This window comes from Gymnoscopelus microlampas (genome assembly GCF_963454915.1).
Source record: "Gymnoscopelus microlampas genome assembly, chromosome: 14".
NCBI lineage: Eukaryota > Metazoa > Chordata > Actinopteri > Myctophiformes > Myctophidae > Gymnoscopelus > Gymnoscopelus microlampas.
In genome coordinates, this window is record NC_139951.1 from 46,377,799 (window position 1) to 46,397,466 (window position 19,668).

General features: G+C 42.1%; 1 protein-coding gene across 1 annotated transcript; it reads left to right on the forward strand.

Annotated features, from left to right (window-relative positions):
* Positions 1–126: 126 nt before the first annotated feature.
* On the forward strand, positions 127–17,465 carry LOC311059985 (rap1 GTPase-GDP dissociation stimulator 1-A). The gene is made up of 7 exons (XM_084078113.1): positions 127–245; positions 1,159–1,256; positions 2,436–2,543; positions 9,547–9,669; positions 10,382–10,507; positions 14,409–14,656; positions 15,196–17,465. The coding sequence occupies exons 2-7, from the start codon at positions 1,169–1,171 to the stop codon at positions 15,445–15,447; spliced, it is 945 nt and encodes a 314-aa protein (XP_083934239.1). The 5' UTR covers positions 127–245; positions 1,159–1,168; the 3' UTR covers positions 15,448–17,465.
* Positions 17,466–19,668: the final 2,203 nt, after the last annotated feature.

A 19,668-nucleotide genomic window follows, 5' to 3' on the forward strand; every position in this document is an offset into this window, starting at 1 on the left:
GGAGCAGAGATGAGAGAGTGGAGAGAGTGCACCGATTTAATCCTTTCTAAAGCCTCTCACTCAAAGCCTACAGAAGTAGCCAGCTGGACTATTGCAGGTAAACAACCCCAGCAGTCTTCATGTGTGAGGTAAACAGAAAGAAAACACATCTTTTTACACTATAACAACCAGGCCATGGTGTTCCATCTCCATAGCTGCTGAAGGGCCTCCAGGACCGGTGTTCACCAGTACAGACCACTGACCAGGTAAGCACGGCATTCATGGTTAAGGTATGTTGAGTTAAGTACATGTCGAGACATATGTGCTTAATGTTTATAAACAAGTGGTTTTCAACCCTTTTCATATCAAGGTCCATTATTTATTCGGCATTTGAGCCACGGACCCACCATTTGATGATTTTTAGACTCAGACTCAAAACGTAGAATATTTTGTTATCGTTAGATACGATTTTGTCCACAATTCTATGTATTGATGTTGGTACCAATGGAGAGATAACGGGCAAACGTTGATAAAAATAACAATTATTCATTCTCTAATTGTGTAGACTTATTGTAAATTAAGTAATGCAGATGTTTAACAATTTAACTCTTGAGAGTAAAGAGTTACACTCTCAAGAGTTAATGATTTATAAGGGTCCATTTGGTTACCAGCTCTCCATCATTTAGCTGTGGACCACCTGGAACCCCCTCAGGGACCACTGGAGGAAAAATATATTGTTCAGTCCATCGAAGAACATTAACTGTATTGTTGCAACCTAAAAAGGTTTCTGTTTGGAATCAACTGAAAAGCCCCAAATGTTCCACATGATATGAAACAGGCGTGATTTTCTTTAATATACTGTATATATATATACACACGTGTGTGTGTGTATATACAGTACATATACACATTATGTGATCAATAAATTGCCAATACTAGATGCACAAAAAAAAATCATACATTATTTGCAAAACAAATTGACCAATTATTATTTATTTTGTCAAAAGGCCTAATAAAATTGTTGTTTTTTGGGGTAGGCTTTACATGGTTTTAACTAAAGCTAAGCCTAAAATCTAAACTAAACTGACAAAAGCAAACTAATGAAACGCATTCAGATTGGACAGTCAGTTAAAGGTGCTGTGTGGTTTTGTGTGGGTGTCAATTTTTTTCCCTCTGCAGACGGCACAAGATGGGACACCCCGACACGCCCGTCACCCCCACAGCCCTGCGGATGGACAGATGCAAGTCCAGCCGTCTGGAGCCCTACATGCCAGACGGTAGGACGGACGGACACCACTGTGACTGATACTTTTAGATCAGTGTTTATAAAAACTGTTTTAAACCACTTGAACCCCGGTATACATATTCTGGGGCGGAACATTAGCCAAAATGACGTGTGTGCAGAGGAAAAGAGGGACAGAAAAGAGGAAAAGAGGGACAGACCGACAAAGCCTCCTGTCGGCCGACCCTCTGGGTCTGGCAAAAATGGCAGATCTACAAACTCACAAGATTTCAAAGCCCAGAGGGCTATACGGACCCCCATTTAATGGCATTTCTATCTCTGGGTCCCCAATTTATATTGTAAAATCAATGTTAATTTAACTCGGAGTGTACAAATGGAACCAAATGGACCCGTTGGTTCCATTTGTACACTCTTGAGTTACAGACCCATAAGGGTCCATTTGGTTCCATTTGTACACTCTCAGAGTTAGACCCTTAAGGGTCCATTTGGTTCCTAACTATCCGTCATTTAGCTGGGGACCCCCTGGACCCCACTTTGAGAACCAATGGCCTAGAGGGAGAGGGTTTCAAGGACCCCTGTAACTGAGCGAATACAAATCCGTCTTTACACTCTCAGAGTTACTTACAGACCGTAATGATCCATTTAGAACCCCTCCCACCAAGGAACCCTGGGGGTCCCTGTACCCCACTTTGAGAACCATGTGTTTGAGATCGTTTTAGCCAGGGGTCTTTATGGGGGTTCCGGCTGGTCCCCAGCAAAATGAGGATTCCATTTCATTCCATTCCATTTGTACATTCTCAGAGTTAAATACGCACTGGGAATTTCATAGTGCAGATCGGGGTCTTGGAGATGAAACACCATATTAACCTGGGGGTCCGTGGTCTAATGCATATCAAACTGGGGGTCCTTGAAATTAGAAAGGTTGAGAATCACACTGCAATCTATAAGTCTGTTTTAGTATAGGCATTATTAAAGGATGAGCTGTGCTTTTACCAGTGAACAGTACAGTGAGCCACCTTGTGGACATTATGTGTAATAACCAGTGTGTGTCTCTTCTATGATCTAAAACAATGACATTATGTGTAATAACCAGTGTGTGTCTCTTCTATGATCTAAAACAATGACATTATGTGTAATAACCAGTGTGTGTCTCTTCTATGATCTGAACAATGACATTATGTGTAATAACCAGTGTGTGTCTCTTCCTCCACAGATGATCTGAACAATGCTTTAGGTTCCATCAGAGTCCTGGGCATCGAACTGATCGAACATGAACTCAAACCCCACCTGAACACAGTGTTGGCCATCATACAGGAGAAAAGTAAGTCACATTCCATCCAATTCAGTTCAATATTATCACAGTGCCAAATCAAAACAGTCTCAAGACACTTGACAGTATGATGAAGTAAGGCAGTGGTTCTCAAACTTTGTCATGTCAATGACCCCCAAAATTATATGTATTTGGCCACGGACCCCCATCTCAAAATATGTTGTTCCAGGGACCCCCAGAAGCAAAGATCTGAGTTACAAATGTTCGCTTTTAAAAAAAAAAAATATATATATATATATATATATATATATATTCGCACAAGTTTTCATGACTTTTCAAAAAGCTCATAGTGTCACGCTTGTAGATCTGCTATTTTTGAATAGCCAAACTATAAAATATGGTTAAAGTGGTTAAATTATTGTGACACTATATTAACACATTTAGCTGGGGACCCCCTGGTACCCCTCCAAGGACCCCTGGGGACCCCACTTTGAGAACCCATAGCCTACAAGGTTTCCGCCCCCACAGCAACGACATAGAGCAGACGTAGCAGAGGGGCTCCAGAGCCTGAAGACCCAAAAGCCTAATATGGTCAATGGGGGATTCATTACCCTTTTAGGCTAGTGGTGGTTAGGATGTTTGGCGTTCCCACCATGTGGGAGACCAGGGTTCAAATCCCACACAGAGACCCAGCGTTTCAAACGCCTCTGAGCAAACATTATTTGTCTACAGTGGCGAGGAACCACTCCCCTTTAACGGGAAGAATCATGGAGCAGAACCAGTCTCTATAAGGTGGGATGGCCTGCCTTGACCCTGCCAGAGACAGACAGACAGACAGACAGACAGACAGACAGACAGACAGACAGACAGACAGACAGACACATACATACTGTAGACCAGGGGTCTTCAATGTTTTTCAGCCCAAGGACCCCCTAGCTGAGAGACAGATGAAGCAGTGGTTCAAGTGGTAATGTAAACAAAAAAATCCTATCACAAAGATTTGGCGGACCCCAAGGGGTCCCGGATCCCCTGTTGAAGAGCCCTGCTGTAGACAGATGACGATTGTGCCACTTTACCAATACACGTGCAATAGTACTTCAAACCTATAGTGTTGATATAAATATGACTACAGTAATCAACGGCATACAGCAAAAACTTTTTTTATTTTTTGTATTCATTGATTGAATACTTTATTAGTCAAAAATGTCAACAGCACTGAAGTACAGTAAAACGATTGGGCTAAAAGGATAACACAAACAAGTACTGGGGACGTGTTTCCATTGTGGTCCTATGTATTCAATTCATCAACAGAGCATAGAATATTAATATTAACATATTAACACATTAACACGTCTTCCGTCATGTTGTCAAGGGTGGGGGGGTGGGGGGTTGGGTTGATTGATTAGCTACCCTATTCTGGGGGCAAACATTTGACTAAAGATATCAGATCTACAAGCTCACACAACACAGGCAATGAGCTTATAGGCTTTAAGTGGTTTACAGGGGTATAAACACATCTGGGGCCATTTTAACGTCTAGTGGGGTTTTTGTGTGCACCACTCCAGACAGTTTTTAAACTCCACATTAACCACGTTAAACTCATTGAAAACACATGTCCCTGGTTCTGGTGACTGTTAATGTCCTTCTATGAGTGGACCGTCAATTACTTTTTTCATTAATTTTAAATGTTATATTTTTTAAACATTTTCTTTTATAATTGTTATTAAAAAAAGTAGTTCATACTTCATAATGTATTCTACATAGTTGCCTTGTTTTTTTTGTCTCCCTGGTCTTCTATTGAGACATTTAGATCGTGTCAAAGGTCATGTCTCACCAGACACAGGATCTGACATGAATCTTGACCTGATGGTCAAGATTAAATGTATCCCCTGAGCAAGCAGGCAGGCTCTATTAGCTGAACGGTAAAAATGTCAGCACTTTGATGGAACAAATTAAAATCTGGGGTAGAAGAGGATAGTTACATAGTGCAACTTTAACAGAAAGGATAGATGTGTAAGAAAAAAAAAAAAAGAACATTAATTTACACAACGCTGATGATAGTGCTTTAGAACCTGGCATCTGTCTACCTGTGGGCTGGGGCCCTCTGCTGGGCCGTGAGGATATTGCAAGTGAGCCCACCCAAAAGCACCAAGATTTTAATGATAACATAACATTGAAATTAAAATGAATAATGTAACAAAAAATGTTATGGTACTTTTACTTTACAACTTTGAAAAATGAGTTTAGTTAATGAGATAAGTTAATTCCATTGATCCTAAACATGCTGTTGATATGCACTCGACTCTCCCAGCTGACCACACAGCAGCTATGTTAAGTGGTTAAGTGGGCCAATGATCTAAACAACATGCTATCTATTCTAAATTACATTCACTGGTCTTAACATGCTATGTAAATTCAATTCTTAAAATTCCTTGTCGAGACAAAACAAATCAAAGTAACAAAAACATAAGAACATGTGACTAAGACATGCGGTATCTGCATAGTAAACTAGCATCTAACACACATGTGGACTCCAGCAGCTGCAGCCTTTGCCACGGAATTCCTGTCGCTGCTGGACTGCTTCACCTTCCCACAGCATGTTTTAATATTAATTATACGTCAGACTTATATAGTGCTATAGGGTGGCTTTGATATGAGGTGGGAGTGGTTTCCAAAGGGAGGGGGCTGCAACTGAGAAAGCCCTGTCCTCCCAGGTGCGTTTGTTTGCTTTTCGGGGGAAGTCCAGGAGGTTGGCATTACCAGACCTGAGGGAGCGGGAGGGGGCGTGGCATTGGAGGAGGCCAGAAAGGTAGAGGGGGGCCCGGTTGTTGAGGGCTTTGTAGGTGGTTATGAGTATTTTGAAATCTATTCTGTGTCATAGAGGACCGGGGTGATGTGGTCTCTGGATGGGGTTCTGGTGAGGAGGCGGGCAGCAGAGTTTTGCACAAATTTAAGTTTCTTGAGAGCCTTGGAGGTGGCACTGTAAAGGCGATAGTGTGGGATGGAGGCGGGCAATTTTTAAAGGTCCTACCACCCACACCAAAGGTCATGCACTAGATCAGGCATGTGCCACTGCCGGTACACCTGCCTCCCATCTGCAGCTGTATCCGACAACCATGACATTCTCTTCACCGTTCCTGGTTCCCTGGCCAGGCAGTGCCCATAAAAGACCTCTTCCCCCCCCCCACACACACACACACACACACACACACACACACACACACCTCAGCCATTGTGCATCTACCCAGGTCACTGAGTTGTCCACCAAGGCCTCTGCTCTCTGGACCCAATGCCTACAGCATTGGTGAAGACTTGCCTACCCTCCCATCAAGGTAGACTCTATTGACTCATGACTGGAATCCGGCAAAGGACGCCTCAGTCACCCCTGTCCACAAAAATCCTGATTTGGACGCTGATGACCTCAACAACTACTGGCTGAACCGGGGTCTCCCGCATGGGAAAGGGACACCGAAGCCGAACATCTTAACCACTAGCCTAAAGGGGAATTTTCTGCAGCTTTTGACACAGTCGCCCATACTAACCTCCTCAACCGACTACCTAGGCCTCACCAGCACAGCTCTCTCCTGATTTCAGTCATATTTCTCTGGAAACTGATGGTCAATTACCATCAGTGACTCTAGTGCTTCCTCCGCGCCCTAGTCAATCATGGCGTGCCTCAGGGCTGTTTCCATTTGTCTGTCCTCTATTTTTTCTATAACTAGTATCTCCCCATCTCCAGAAATCTGCAACCTATATGTCATCTTTGACTCCCCCCTGTCCTTCCAGTCACACATAAAATCCATCCCAAAATCCGCCTTCTACCTCCTAAAAAAAAAGTACCCTCACTCTCAGACTCCGTGGCCGAGACCCTCAAACGTTTTGGGAGACAGAGCCTTCATTGTGGCAGCCGCAGCCCCCACCCGCGGGGACTTTTTCCCAGCAGAGATTTGCAACACCCGCAACACTGGACTTATTTTAAGTTCACCAAGGCTTTGAACTGCTAGTTTTATTTTGTTTTCTTTGTTTTGGTGTAAAGCGTCTTCTTGCGTTTCTTGAAAGGCGCTAAAGCTATTATTATTATTATTATTATTATTATTATATTATGATTATTATTTTCATTAGTATTATTATTATTATAATTATTATAATTTGTATTATTAGTAGGAGTAATATAATTGTTAAGAAATGGTATGGTCCACTTTAGGGGTGTCTGAAATTATATTACAAGATCCTTCAATATGTGGATATGGGAAATATCATTTTTTGAATATTACAGGTAGGAAGGATATATAAATACTTTAACCCTTACCTGTTATTTTTAACTCTTTTGGTGGGACTCAAGTGTTAATTAGGCGGGGGGGTCAGTACTCCCCAACCCCCCCCATGATTTGAACCATGCCTGCAGGGGGCGATACAATACTTCCCAAGTTTCCCATTCTGACCGAGCTGCTCATACACAAAACCTTCTGCATCTCCTGAATGGCCTGGTTGTACTTCTTGTCCAGCTCCGTCTTCTCCACCTTGGTGACGTTGTACACCTGCAGCAGCTCCTGGTGCGCCGCCTCCATCTTTTTCCCCTCCTTCGCGCTGGCCTTTATGCGCGCTCGGAGGTTCGCCATTTTGGTCATCTCGCCCTCGTAGGTGTGCACCTGCCTCTGGAACCGGCGGTCCTCCTCGTCGGCTTTGGCCTGCAGCTTCCTGATCTCCGCCGAGAGGCCCTTGTTCTGCTCCGCCACCTCCGCCATCTTCTCCTCCCTCTGCTTGGCCTCGTTCCTCATGTGCTGCAGCTGTTCCGCCAGCTCGAACACCGTCTGATGTTTGAAGATGTTATACTGGTCCCTGACCTCCCTGAACTCCCCCAGCATGAAGTCGATGCGGAGGTTAAACTGCTCCTCCAACCATATGACCTCCCTCCTCCTCCGGAGGTCCTGCTCCCGCTCCCTCACGAGCTCCTTCTTCTTGCACTTGTCGTCCGTGTCGCTGACCAGCTCCGCGAACTTCCGCCGCAGGTCGTCTCTCTCCTCGTCGTGTTTGAGCTGCAGCTCCTTTTCCAGCGCCTCGCAGGCGAGGTGCTGCTCCTTGCGCTCCACCTTCAGCTCCTGGATGCAGATCCGCAGCTGCTCCTCCAGCTCGCGGAACTCCCTCTGCATGACGTCGGCGGTTTGCGCGAACTTGGCCTGCTCCTCGCCGATGGTGCTCCGGTGGTCGACGTTCAGCCGGTCGATCCGCTGGTTGTACCCGTCGATCAGCACCTGGTGGCGCAGCTCCTCCTCCTCGATCTCCGCCTCCTTTCTCCTCAGGCGATCTTTGGAGACCTTTATCCGGGACTTCTCCCACAGCTCGGAGTCCCTGTGCCTCCACAGCTGCACGTGGTTCCTCTCCTTCTTGGTTTTGCGCAGCTCGATTTTAAGCTGCGCAATCTGCTCCTCCACGGGGGCCGGAGGTGGCCCAGCCTTCTTTTTGGGTGACATGGCGAAATATAGCTTAAAACTATTATTAGTGTTACTATTATTATATTATTATTATCATATTGTTATTGATGCCTGGATCTTGCCCAATTTCCTGAACAAACACCCTGTATGTAGCAATGATTACTATCAGAATATTGACCAGCAGGTCAAAATCTCGTGTCAGATGATCCTGTGTCTATAACAATGGTCTTCTCAAAAATGCTTGGCCAGGGGGAGGGGCGACATCAGATCCCTCTCTCTGTATTAAATGTCTTGAGACGGCGTGTCGTGACTTGTAATAAAATGATTCAAATTGCAGTTTATATATTTTGTGGCGTTACGTCACGTAGAGCGCTATGACCAAATATGGACTTCTGAGGAGAGACTATATGGTGGTAAGCTCAGCAGGGGTGGAATGACTCTGAGAGTGTACAAATGGAACCAAATGGACCCTAACGGGTCCATTTGGTTCCATTTGTACACTCAGAGTTACAGACCCATAAGGGTCCATTTGGTTCCATTTGTACACTCTCAGAGTTACAGACCCATAAGGGTCCATTTGGTTCCATTTGTACATTCTCAGAGTTACAGACTATCCATCATTTAGCTGGGGACCCCTGGAACCCCCTCAAATACCCCTGGGGGTCCCCGGACCCCACTTTGAGAACCACTGGTCTAGCAACATGTGGAATGCTGCCCTGACGCCATCCATTAAAACAGTGGTTCTCAACCTTTTCAGGCCGCGCCCCCCCCCCCCCCCCCCAAAATAATCATATTTGAACTCGGGACCCCCCCCCACCCTGGCAAGCACTTGGAATTGTAGGCATTACATTTAGTTTGACTCTGTTCCACTGATACATATTGTGAAAACAGCAGATCTACAATTTCACGACGCCTCGTTGTGAGCTTGTAGATCTGCTATTTTCAAAATTGTTGCCTCTTTCTTATATTATTTGACAATTTGGCCAATGTTTGACCAGTTTTATAAGATAGTTTGTTGATTACTCTCGATGCAGTAATGGTCTTTTTTCTTCTTTTTCTTTAGATAATTAAAAAGGTCTCAAAAGTCCTTACATTGTTACTTTACTGTCATCTGGGGACCCCCCCAATCATGTGGGGACCCCCCTGGGGGTCCCGACCCACAGGTTTGAGAACCACTGCATTAAAAGAAAAAGAAAATCAGTGGTTTCTTTATTTAGCTACAGCTATTTCTGGAAACGGTTTGAAAATGTATGAACATTTTCAGGATGGGAGAGGAGAGAGGGAGAGGACGTGTTGTGAGCTTGTAGATCTTTTATTTTTACTATTTCTCAAATGTGTTTTTTTGTTTGTATTTACATTTAATGAATTTCGTATTTATTTATTTATGAAATTCCAATTTTAATTGGCTAGATTTCTTTGGCTATTCCAAAATAGCAGAGTGCCGCGCTATGAGCTTGTAGATCTGCTATTTTTTGTGGAAAAAAATCAAATGTTAAAATTTGGGGGGCCCTTGACACACCAATGTATATGAAGACGGGTAGAAAAAATGCTTGAAGTGGTCCTTTAAGCTCCATCAACATGCAGTGGTGCATTTAACATTGTGTCATTCCTCCTGTGTCCAGGGAAAGGCGCTGTTGAGCAGGTGGTGTTGAGTGGTATCCTGCCCATCCTGGCTCTACCTCTGAAGAAGAGAGGACCTCTCACTCTGCTGTCAGCTAGACTGGTGGCTGAACTGGCCAGGGAGCGTAAGTTACACGATATTAACCCATTTTTCAAAAATAGCAAATGAGCTTGTAGATCTGCTGTTTTTGAAAAATCATGAACATTTGTGCAAATCTTTGAATATATATATATATGTTTTCAACATTTGTAACTCAAATCTTTGCTTCTGGGGGTCCCTGGAACCAAATATTTTGAGATGGGGGTCCGTGGCCAAATTTCTAAATCCTAAACAGTATGTTTCTATATCAGTGGTGCTCCAACTTTTCCATGTGAAGGACCCCCCAAAATGATATGTATTTGGCCGCGGACCCCCATCTCAAAATATGTTGTTCCAGGGACCCCCCAGAAGCAAATATTGGAGTTAAAAATGTTTGCTTTAAAAAACAAATATATATAATATATATTCAAAGATTTGCACACATTTTCCACGATTAAAAAAAAAATAGCAGATCTACAAGCTCATAGTGCGGCACTCTGTGCCGCACTATGAGCTTGTAGATCTATGAGCTTGTAGATCTCCTTTAATGGATTAAGGACTGTGTACATTCTGTACAGTGCATGTCACTGCCTCTCTTCACTGCTTCTCTTCTCCACCCTGACCCTTTGTTTACGTGTGTGTGTGTGTGTGTGTGTGTGTGTGTGTGTGTGTGTGTGTGTGTGTGTGTGTGTGTGTGTGTGTGTGTGTGTGTGTGTGTGTGTGTGTGTGTGTGTGTGTGTGTGTGTGTGTGTGTGTAGCTGTGGTGTGTAAGGGCTTTGGTGAGGCGGGCCTGGTGGCCGCTCTCATCTCCGTGCTGACCAACACAGACCAGGAGCTGCTCCTCTACGCGGCCCGGGCCATCTCACGCATGTCCTACGAGAGCTGTGAGTTATATACAACCTTTTATTACACACATTCTCCACAGACGTTTACCACGGCACAAGGACCGGAGCGGCCGGATGGCAACCGCAAGGTTCCCAGTTCGATCCCGGGTTTCCCCAGAGTTAGTGTCGAACTGTCCTTGAGCAAGACGCTGAACCCCTAATTGCTCCCGGTGAGCAGCTTGGTGCCTTGCATGGTTTCCTCCGCCATCGGTGTATGAATGTGTGTGTGAATGGGTCAATGTAATGCACGATCTATGTAATTGGATAAAAGCACATATAAATGCACCATTTATCTTTTTTTTTTTTACCATTTACAACGGGTATAACTGGTATTGCACAACAGGGTGGGGTCATGCATTCCCTATTTGCATTGTTCCCAACTTGCGTCGTTCCCGGGTAGGCCCGTGCACAACGGGCACCTGTCTAGTACCTTCAAAGCAGTGTTTAGCAATTTTGACAGCAATTTATTTTTTAGTCATAGTCTTTTGAATACAATTTCATTTTCTTATAGTCATATTTTAGCCATCTGAAATGTTTTAGTTTAGTTTTAGTCAACTAAATATCATGAGATTTTAGTCGACTAAATCTACAGTTGATTTAGTCGAAAAAATGTCCAGATTATACACTTGGTTGCATGCTGAAAATAGCCGATCTACAAGCTCACAACGCGTCGCGCTGCGACGCGTTGTGAGCTTGTACATCTGCTATTTTCAGAGCGCAACACCCGAGCACAATCAAACATAAAATGTCTTGGATCTCTTCTCCACTAGTCCCTCACTAACATCTTAGTCTAGTTTTTATTTGTTGACAAAATCGTCAAAATATTTAGTCTTAGTTTTAGTCATCATAAAATAGCTTAGTTTTTATTAGTTATTTAGTTAGTTTGTCAGTGAAGAAAAGGTAGTCGACGAAACATTTTTCCTCATAGTTTTAGTCGACGAAATGTAACACTGCTTCAACTATGGCGTCCTTTTCCTTTACATAATTCCCCAGAGGCACGCAAACGTGTTTGAAAGAGACAGCTCCTTCCTCGGGCAACACAGTGGATTGTCTATCAAGTGGTTCCAACGTAACAAATGGCTCTTATTATGATGATGTGAATGAATAATGCAGCGTTTCCCTCTGTTCCTCTGATCTGCCATTCTGACAGAACATCTGCTGCCGACCCACTTCCACTGTTTAAAAGTTTAATACCGCTATTAACCCATTCAATACGGGAACGCATCTGTGTCATTTTAGATTTGAGCTATAAGCATTATTTTTCTACTTTGGGCTATTCAAAAATAGCAGATATACAAGCTCATAGCGCGGCACCGAGTGCCGCGCTATGAGCTTGTAGATCTGCTATTTTTGAAAAATCATGACAAATGTGTGCAAATCTTTGAATATATATATATATATTTTAAGCAAACATTTGTAAAATATTGTGTTCCAGGGACCTCCAGAAGCAAAGACTTGAGTTACAAATGTTCACTTTAAAAATATTTATAGTCAAATATTTCAAAGCTATGAGCTTATAGATTTTCTTCTATAAAAAAAAATCTTGAACATTTTGTGCAAATCTTTGAATATATATATTTTTTAAAGCGAACATTTGTAACTCAAATCTTTGTCCCTGGAGGTCCCTGGAACACAAGATTTTACAAATGTTCGCTTTAAAAAATATATATTCAAAGATTTGCACACATTTTCACGATTTTTCAAAAATAGCAGATCTACAAGCTCATAACTACGAGCTTGTAGATCTGCTATTTTTGAAGAGCCCCAAAGAAATCTAAAAATGACACAGACGCGTTCCCGGTCTTAATGGGTTAAATATGAAGATCCAACACACTTTCTAATAACCTGTTTCTCTGTTCTGTCTCTCTTTTATCCTTTCATGCCTTTCTCTTTGTTCTCTTTGTTCTCCCCCCCCCCCCCCCATCTCTGCCTCTGTCTCTTTCTCTCGATCTCCCCCCCCTCAATCCATCTCCCCCCCCCCCCCCCTCCCTCTGTCTCTCTCAATTCAATTCCAATTCAAAGTGTCTTCATTGGCAGGAGAAGTCATGCGTGTTCACTGCCAAAGCAAAAGTGGAACAAAACAGTCAAAACTAAATGGTGTATGTTCAATTAAATGGGATGAAATGACTGTGTAAACAGAGCTGTGTTACGTTAGGTCCTAAAGTAACACAGCTCTGTTTACACAGTCATTTAATCCCATGTAATCCCTTGAGGGTTAGGGTTAGGGAGAATTGTGAAATACAGCGGAGTGATAGTTCATGTAGACACGGAAGGCAGGAGGTTATGCTACATTCACTCTCCCCGGACCCCCCCCCCCCCCCCCATTCATTCGTTAACAAGCTAATTCATACGTACTCCCACAATCAGTATGTTCAACCTCGCGTCACGTCATTCTCATTTGCTACAACCTAACTCACACACGCCCTCATACCCATAGTGCATCTCAGGCGGGTCATTTAACCCATAGATATAGAAACCTAGATACCTCATTGGCCTCTGCAGTTCGTTGGAGCAAATCATATCGCGGCCGCCATTTTCACGTAGGAAAACGGACACTCAAAGTGACTACTGGCCAATCACAGCGCTCACAGCGCGTTGACTACTGGCCAATCACAGTGCGTCTTTTCTAAGATTTGTCAGAAACTAGTTGTCCCGCCCCCACTTGCCTCTGATTGGCCTACCGAACGCCCCCTTCTGTGACACACACGGAAGCTTCAGGGAAGCTTTCCTACGCTAAAATGGCCCCCGTGATACCAATGCCTCAGAGCCGAAGGAGGCGTCTACCTTTATATGTCTATGATTTAACCAGCCTTGTTCACTGTCCATTCTATGTGCTTAGCTGTTTCAGCTGGTTGTACAGCTGTGGTTTTCAAATTCCCTCCCTGTGGCATTTACTTCATACTGTTAATAGGTTAGGATTAGGTTAGGATTTGTACTGTTTGTTTTAGCAGTGATGTGAAATTTTTAATCTGCCCCTTGGCCAGTTCCCACTTGTAAAAGAGACTCTGTCTCAATGTGTTTTACTGGTTAAATAAAGGTTAAATAAAAAATAAAAAAGGTTGATTCTGTGGGTTGTACTGTAGTTCTATGGATTGTACAGGTTGATTCTGTGGATTGTACTGTGGTTCTATGGGTTGTACTATGATGTGGTAAATTAATTATGCATTGATGTTCAATGTTACGTTTATGTAAAACTGTATTTTATTTTATGCTCTGCTCTGGGGGGTTTGTGATTTCAGATCTGTTGTCCTGCTTGCGCAAGTAATCTGTATTATCACATGAGCAGAGTCACACCGCCAAATCTGAATGCAATATCATTGCAGTAAATGGTTAATATTGCAGTAAATGGTTATATATGCAATATGGTAAACGGTTAATAAATGGTATTGTTTATTCCTGAGCTGAAGTGTCTAAATCAGCGGTTTTCAACCTTTTTCATGCCAAGGACCTCTAAAATGATATACATTTGGCCACGGACCCCCATTTGAAAATGTTTTGTGCCAGGGACCCCCAGAAGCAAAGATATCAGTACATTTTCGCTTAAAAAAATATAAATATTCAAAGATATGCACACGTTTTCAAGGTTTTTCAAAAATAGCCAAAGCTAAGTGGTTACAAATGATTTTGACACTTATGTTAATCAATTTTGCTGGGGACCCCCTGGTACTCCCTCAAGGACCACTGGGGGTCCCCGGACCACTGGTTGAGAACCACTGGTCTAAATGAATTGAGAATATAAACTTTTGAAACAAATATTCAATGTTTTGCATTAACTTGTTATGAAATCTGTGAGACAATTTTTAAATGTATTTAAAATTGTGCACAATTTTCTGTCTCTCACTCACTCACTCACTCACTCACTCACTCACTCACACTCTCTCTCTCTCTCTCCATCTCTCAGCCATCCAACAGGAGCAGCTCCTGCGTAGAGGGGCGGTGCCTCGCCTCATCGGCGTCCTGCTCCGTTTCCCCGACAACGGCGCTCTGGAGGGGGCGTGTCTGCTGGCCCTGTGCAACCTGGGCGACATGGGCGAGGCCGAGGACGAGGGGGCGGGCCTCGTGTGGCAGAGGGGCGTGTCCCCGCGGCCCCAGGAGCTGGTGTTCCGCGGGGTGCCTCCTCCGGGGCGCGCGTGCGGCTTCGGCTCGTCTGTGAGAGAAAAAAATATACATATCTAATCTCCATATTTTAAAATTAAATTAACGCCCGACTTGATCATACTACAGCGTCACACAAAAGTAGCAGATCTGCAAGAAGTCTTTGAATATATATATATATTTTTAAAGCGAACATTTTTAACTAAAATCTTTGCTTCTGGGGGGTCCCTGGGACAACAAATTTTGAGTTGGGGGGTCCGTGGAGTTAAAAATGTTCCACACATAATATTTGCACACATTTTCATGATTAAAAAAAAAAAAAAAAGCAGATCTACAAGCTCATAGCGTGGCACTCGCACTATGAGCTTGTATATCTGCTATTTTTGAATAGCCAAAGTATAAGATAAGATAAGAAAGAAGTTTACAGTACAAATAATTATACTTGTACTGTAATGTAGTTAAGTTAAATGTATATCCCTACAAGTACAGTCAATTTAGAAGTTATACCAAGATTTGAACATAGGGAATTTTTAGACATACAAGGTTTTCCACCCGACAGCAACGATAATCAGGTAACATTTGTCCCTGTACAGGTGACCATGGTGCGTATCTCCCAGTGGGCGCCCAGGCAGTACGCCGCCAGCATCGAGGTGTTCCAGCGATGCCCCTCCTCCCTCTGGAAGCTCCACGCCAACAGACAGGCGGCGCTGCCCTTCCCCTTCCTGACGTCCAGCGGACCGGGCGGGTCGTGGGGCAGCCTGGTCAAGGTGATGAGGTTCTCCAACCCTAGCGTTCCTCGAAGCACCCAGAGCTTCAGAACGCGGGTGTTCCACACTTTCATCTGAACTGCACAGGGGAGCAACAACACCACTGATCTCATAGGGATGATTTCATTCTAGCGTTATGCCACCAAAATGTGGAATGCCCTACCACCACCAGCCATCAAAAAGTGTGACCCCCTACTAGGGATGCACCAATATATCAGCCACGTATCTGAATCGGATGATATTTCTCGTTATCGGTCAATATCAGTATTGCCAAATAAAGCTGACATTAAGTGATGGCAGTAGCCGATATTTATCTGTTGTTGATAAGCATACATTTTGCGTCGGCTATGTTGGTGCATTGGTTATCTGTTAGCCTGGCATGGCCAGACTAATATCACTGCGTAGATATCAGACTGGAATCTCTGTGTGGAACCTGTATTTCCGAGGCCAAGAATTTTCATATTGGTGCATCCCTACTCCCTTCAAAACCGCCATAAAAAAGCCACCTGTCTGCAATTTGCAACTGGACCTAGACATGTCCACCAGCTTGCCACCAGCAATGACCCCCCATTGTGTTTCTGTAAATATACTTGCTCCTAGTATTGATGATTTATTTAATAGTATTCTATGTCTTCATTTATATACCTTGTGCTGTTCCTTCATACTCCCATACATTACTTACTGTGTGGAAGTGTGGGGCAATACGTACAAAACTAACACAGATAAAATGTTCATTCTCCACAAAAAAAAGCACTATTAACAAAGCAACAAACCCACTCTTTATCAAACTGAACTCTCTGATATTTAAGGACCTGGTTGATTTCAAAACCATCCAACTCGAATGGAGGGAAAGTAAATATGAATTAAGAGGAAAGTATATATTTATAGTAGTATTCTATATACAGTTTGTTTCTTGTCTTCATAGTATTTTCATTACATAGATTTTAGAAATTGTATTTCTAAATGTTATTTGATCATTGAGCAAGGGATAGGACTAGATACTTTTTTTTTTACTTCATCCTATGCACTTTTCGAACACCCTAGAATACATGTATACATGTATTCGTTTTCATATTTTCTATATTTCTTTTTTTTATTATGTTTATTTATGTTTTCTTTTTTGTCCGAAATAGACAAAAGTCTGTTTACTAAAGAGCTGGAGAGACCCCTGTGACCGAACAAACTCTCTGTAGCAATGATCAGAATATAGTACTTTAACCTTTTTAACACAAAAGAAAATACCCAAAAATATCACTTACCCTACCTTTAATTGTCAGACAAATAATTGTGATTAAGATTTAATTGTGTTTTTTCCATTGAACAATGGAACATAATGTTACATATGTCACTAAATGTAATTTATGTTTGCCTTTTAGGCTTTGTAATCAAAAGTTGCGCGGAGCAGATATGACAAATAACTGGAATATCCAAAGAAATGACTGACATTTATTCATTTCATTCAAAAAAAGCAAAAATGGCAGAAATGGATGATCTATGTTGTAAGCTTGTAGATCTGCTATTCCTACGTTTTTACATTTTAAAATGTATGACAATTTTTCAAGACGATTATGACGATTATGCCAAAATATGTGCAGTTATCTCAAATAATTGCGATTATAGGATTATGTAGTAATTGTGACAGGCTTAATTGGAACATGTAAATAATAGTTTAATTTCTGTTTGGCCTTTGGGCAGGTAAACAAAAAATGATTGACAGACTTTGGACTTGAGAAAGTTTGAGAACCACTGTCCTGCTTTTTAACCCTTTCAACCTGGTGTCTCCATTTTGGGGCATGTCATTCAGGCAGATTGAACTAGCTGATCTACAAGCTTACAATGCAGCATAATGTAGCACATTGTGAACTTGTAGATTGGCATTTGTTTTGGAAAGTTTTTGAATTGGTAAGTGGTAAAATAAAATCAAGTTAAGTTTATGTATATATTATATTTACTTGTTTGCTTGTTCATTGTATAATTAAAGTGAAATATTTTCATATATACTGGAGTTTAATAATATTGTCTCTGTCGGGTGGAAATCTCATATGTCCAAAAACGCGTTGGTTCGCGCTGTGGTTCAAGCTTGTAGATCTGCTACTTTTGATGATTTTGTGTGACTCTACTGTTGAATGAAGTAAGGCTATTCATTTACAAAAAAACACAAACAGTTAGAATGTGGAGATAAGAGGTTTCTGCTCGAAAGCAACGATATATACTTCATTAAATGTTGTATCTATTACAAAAGTTGTTTGTGTTTATTTGTATTTATTTGTTCCATTTTTCTAGCCCCCCCATCAGAAGTTCCTGCATTGCCAGAAGCGACCAATAGATGTCAGGCTGGGCTTAGTTCTGGAAGGGTAGGCTACTAAGTCTTGCAGTCCTGATTAAAGCAAACAAAAACATTAGAATGTGCTACTTAGTTCTTGTTCCTCACTGGTAACACTATGCATCCCATTTCTATGATGCATTATAAACATACTTATAATGTATTATAATCTGTATTATAACACTGTATAATTATAGTTATAAGAACTCATTAATGCTCATGATGCTTTATAACAATAATCATAACACATTATAAAGCATTCTATAATGACTTATAAGTCAACTATTATAATTGTGTCTATAATGTTTTAAAGCAACAAATGACCACTTATAGCGACTTATAATGACAGTATAATGCATTTTAACAGTGAATACAATGCATTTGAATGGATGAAAATTCTCTGGTTAAACTAAAGGCTGCATCCGTGTGTTTTGTGTGACACAATGGCAGCCTTGACGGAGAAATATTGCCGACCACACCACCTGCATGGCTTTGAAGAAAATAGCCAATAGAGTACAGAAGTCCTGACGTCACTCGTTCACCCCCTGGGTCGCAAAAGTAATTTCTCTATGGAGAATAACATTGGTTCATCTTAGAATCGTCTCATATAAGAATAGAGGTCCAAAAATAAACAAACTGTCTCGGAGATATCGTCAGGGAGGTGGTTCTGTATCGTTTATGATAGTCAGTCACTCATATTTGATGCAGTCTGTTTCTGGCAACAACTACTAATTCGGAGGAAGTAACATCAGCTTCTTCTCACCGTCAGTTGATGCTTCATATCCATAGGAGTCAAACCCCGGGATCATTTGTTTATATTTGGAACACAGTTCTTATTTGACGCGATATTAAACACACATCTATGGGAATTCAGAACGGGGGGAAAAATGCGACCCAGGTAAGATGTGTGAATTACGTCAGACTTCAGTGCTCTATGTTATGGATGCCCCAGATATCCTCCGTGGCGATGCTCAGGCCTTTGACAAGTTTGTCCTGCAGATGCGTGTGCTCTCTCTCGTGGGCATGTTGAAGACTCTGGGACCAGAAGGGGGAAGCTGAACCGCGATGTGGGTCACATGTTAGCGAGGCTGCTTGGCAAACTGCCCCCCAGAGCTGGAGATCCTTGTTTCGGAGACAGATGTTATACCTCCCCCTGGCACTGTCTCTACAGTCTGTCTTGAGGATTCCTCGATTTCTCAGAGTGGCTGCTGTGGGAGTCATCATGGTGCCAAGACTATACGAAGGCTTGTCGAGTAGTAAGTGGTACAAGTACATTTACTCAAGTACTGTATTTAAGTATAATTTTGAGGAACTTTTATACTTTACTGGAGTATTTCCAATTTTCAGTACTTTTACTTCTACTCCACTAGGGTTAGGGTTAGGGTTATCTCAGAGGCAAATATTGTACTTTTACTCCACTGCAATTATTTGAAAACTTTAGTTTACTTATTACTTTGTAGACTTTGATTATAATTCATACACTACTAACCACTTCAGCTCTATATATATATATTTCGGCTATTTGAAAATAGCCGATCTACAAGCTCACAATGAGTCGCAATGCGACGCATTGTGAGCTTGTAGATCTGCCATTTTCAAGCAATTTCTTTTTAAACATTTCGAACTTGTGAAATTGGACGTTCTGCACAATGAGTACTTTTACTTTTGGTACTTTAAGTACATTTTGATACCAATACTTTTGTATTTTCACTGAAGTACATTTTGAATAACAGACTTTTACTTGTAACAGAGTATTTCTGCATTGCAGTATTGATACTTTTACTTGAGTAAAACATATGAGTAATTTTTTTTCCACCGCTGGAATCTACAGGATCATGGCGGGCAGGAACCAGATTGGAGGAGGGAGCAGTTATTGTCGACGCGAAGCACCGCTACACGACAAAGTACTGTACGAATGGGGTTTTACTCTGCTCATTTCTCTTTCTGTAATATAACACTCCTACATGTCTCTCTAA

Coding starts and splice junctions, on each gene's coding strand:
- LOC311059985 (XM_084078113.1), top strand. CDS start 1,169: ATGGGACACCCCGACACGCCCGTCACCCCCACAGCCCTGCGGATGGAC. Junction 2,544..9,546: donor GGCCATCATACAGGAGAAAA/GTAAGTCACATT, acceptor TCCTGTGTCCAG/GGAAAGGCGCTGTTGAGCAG. Junction 9,670..10,381: donor GGCTGAACTGGCCAGGGAGC/GTAAGTTACACG, acceptor GTGTGTGTGTAG/CTGTGGTGTGTAAGGGCTTT.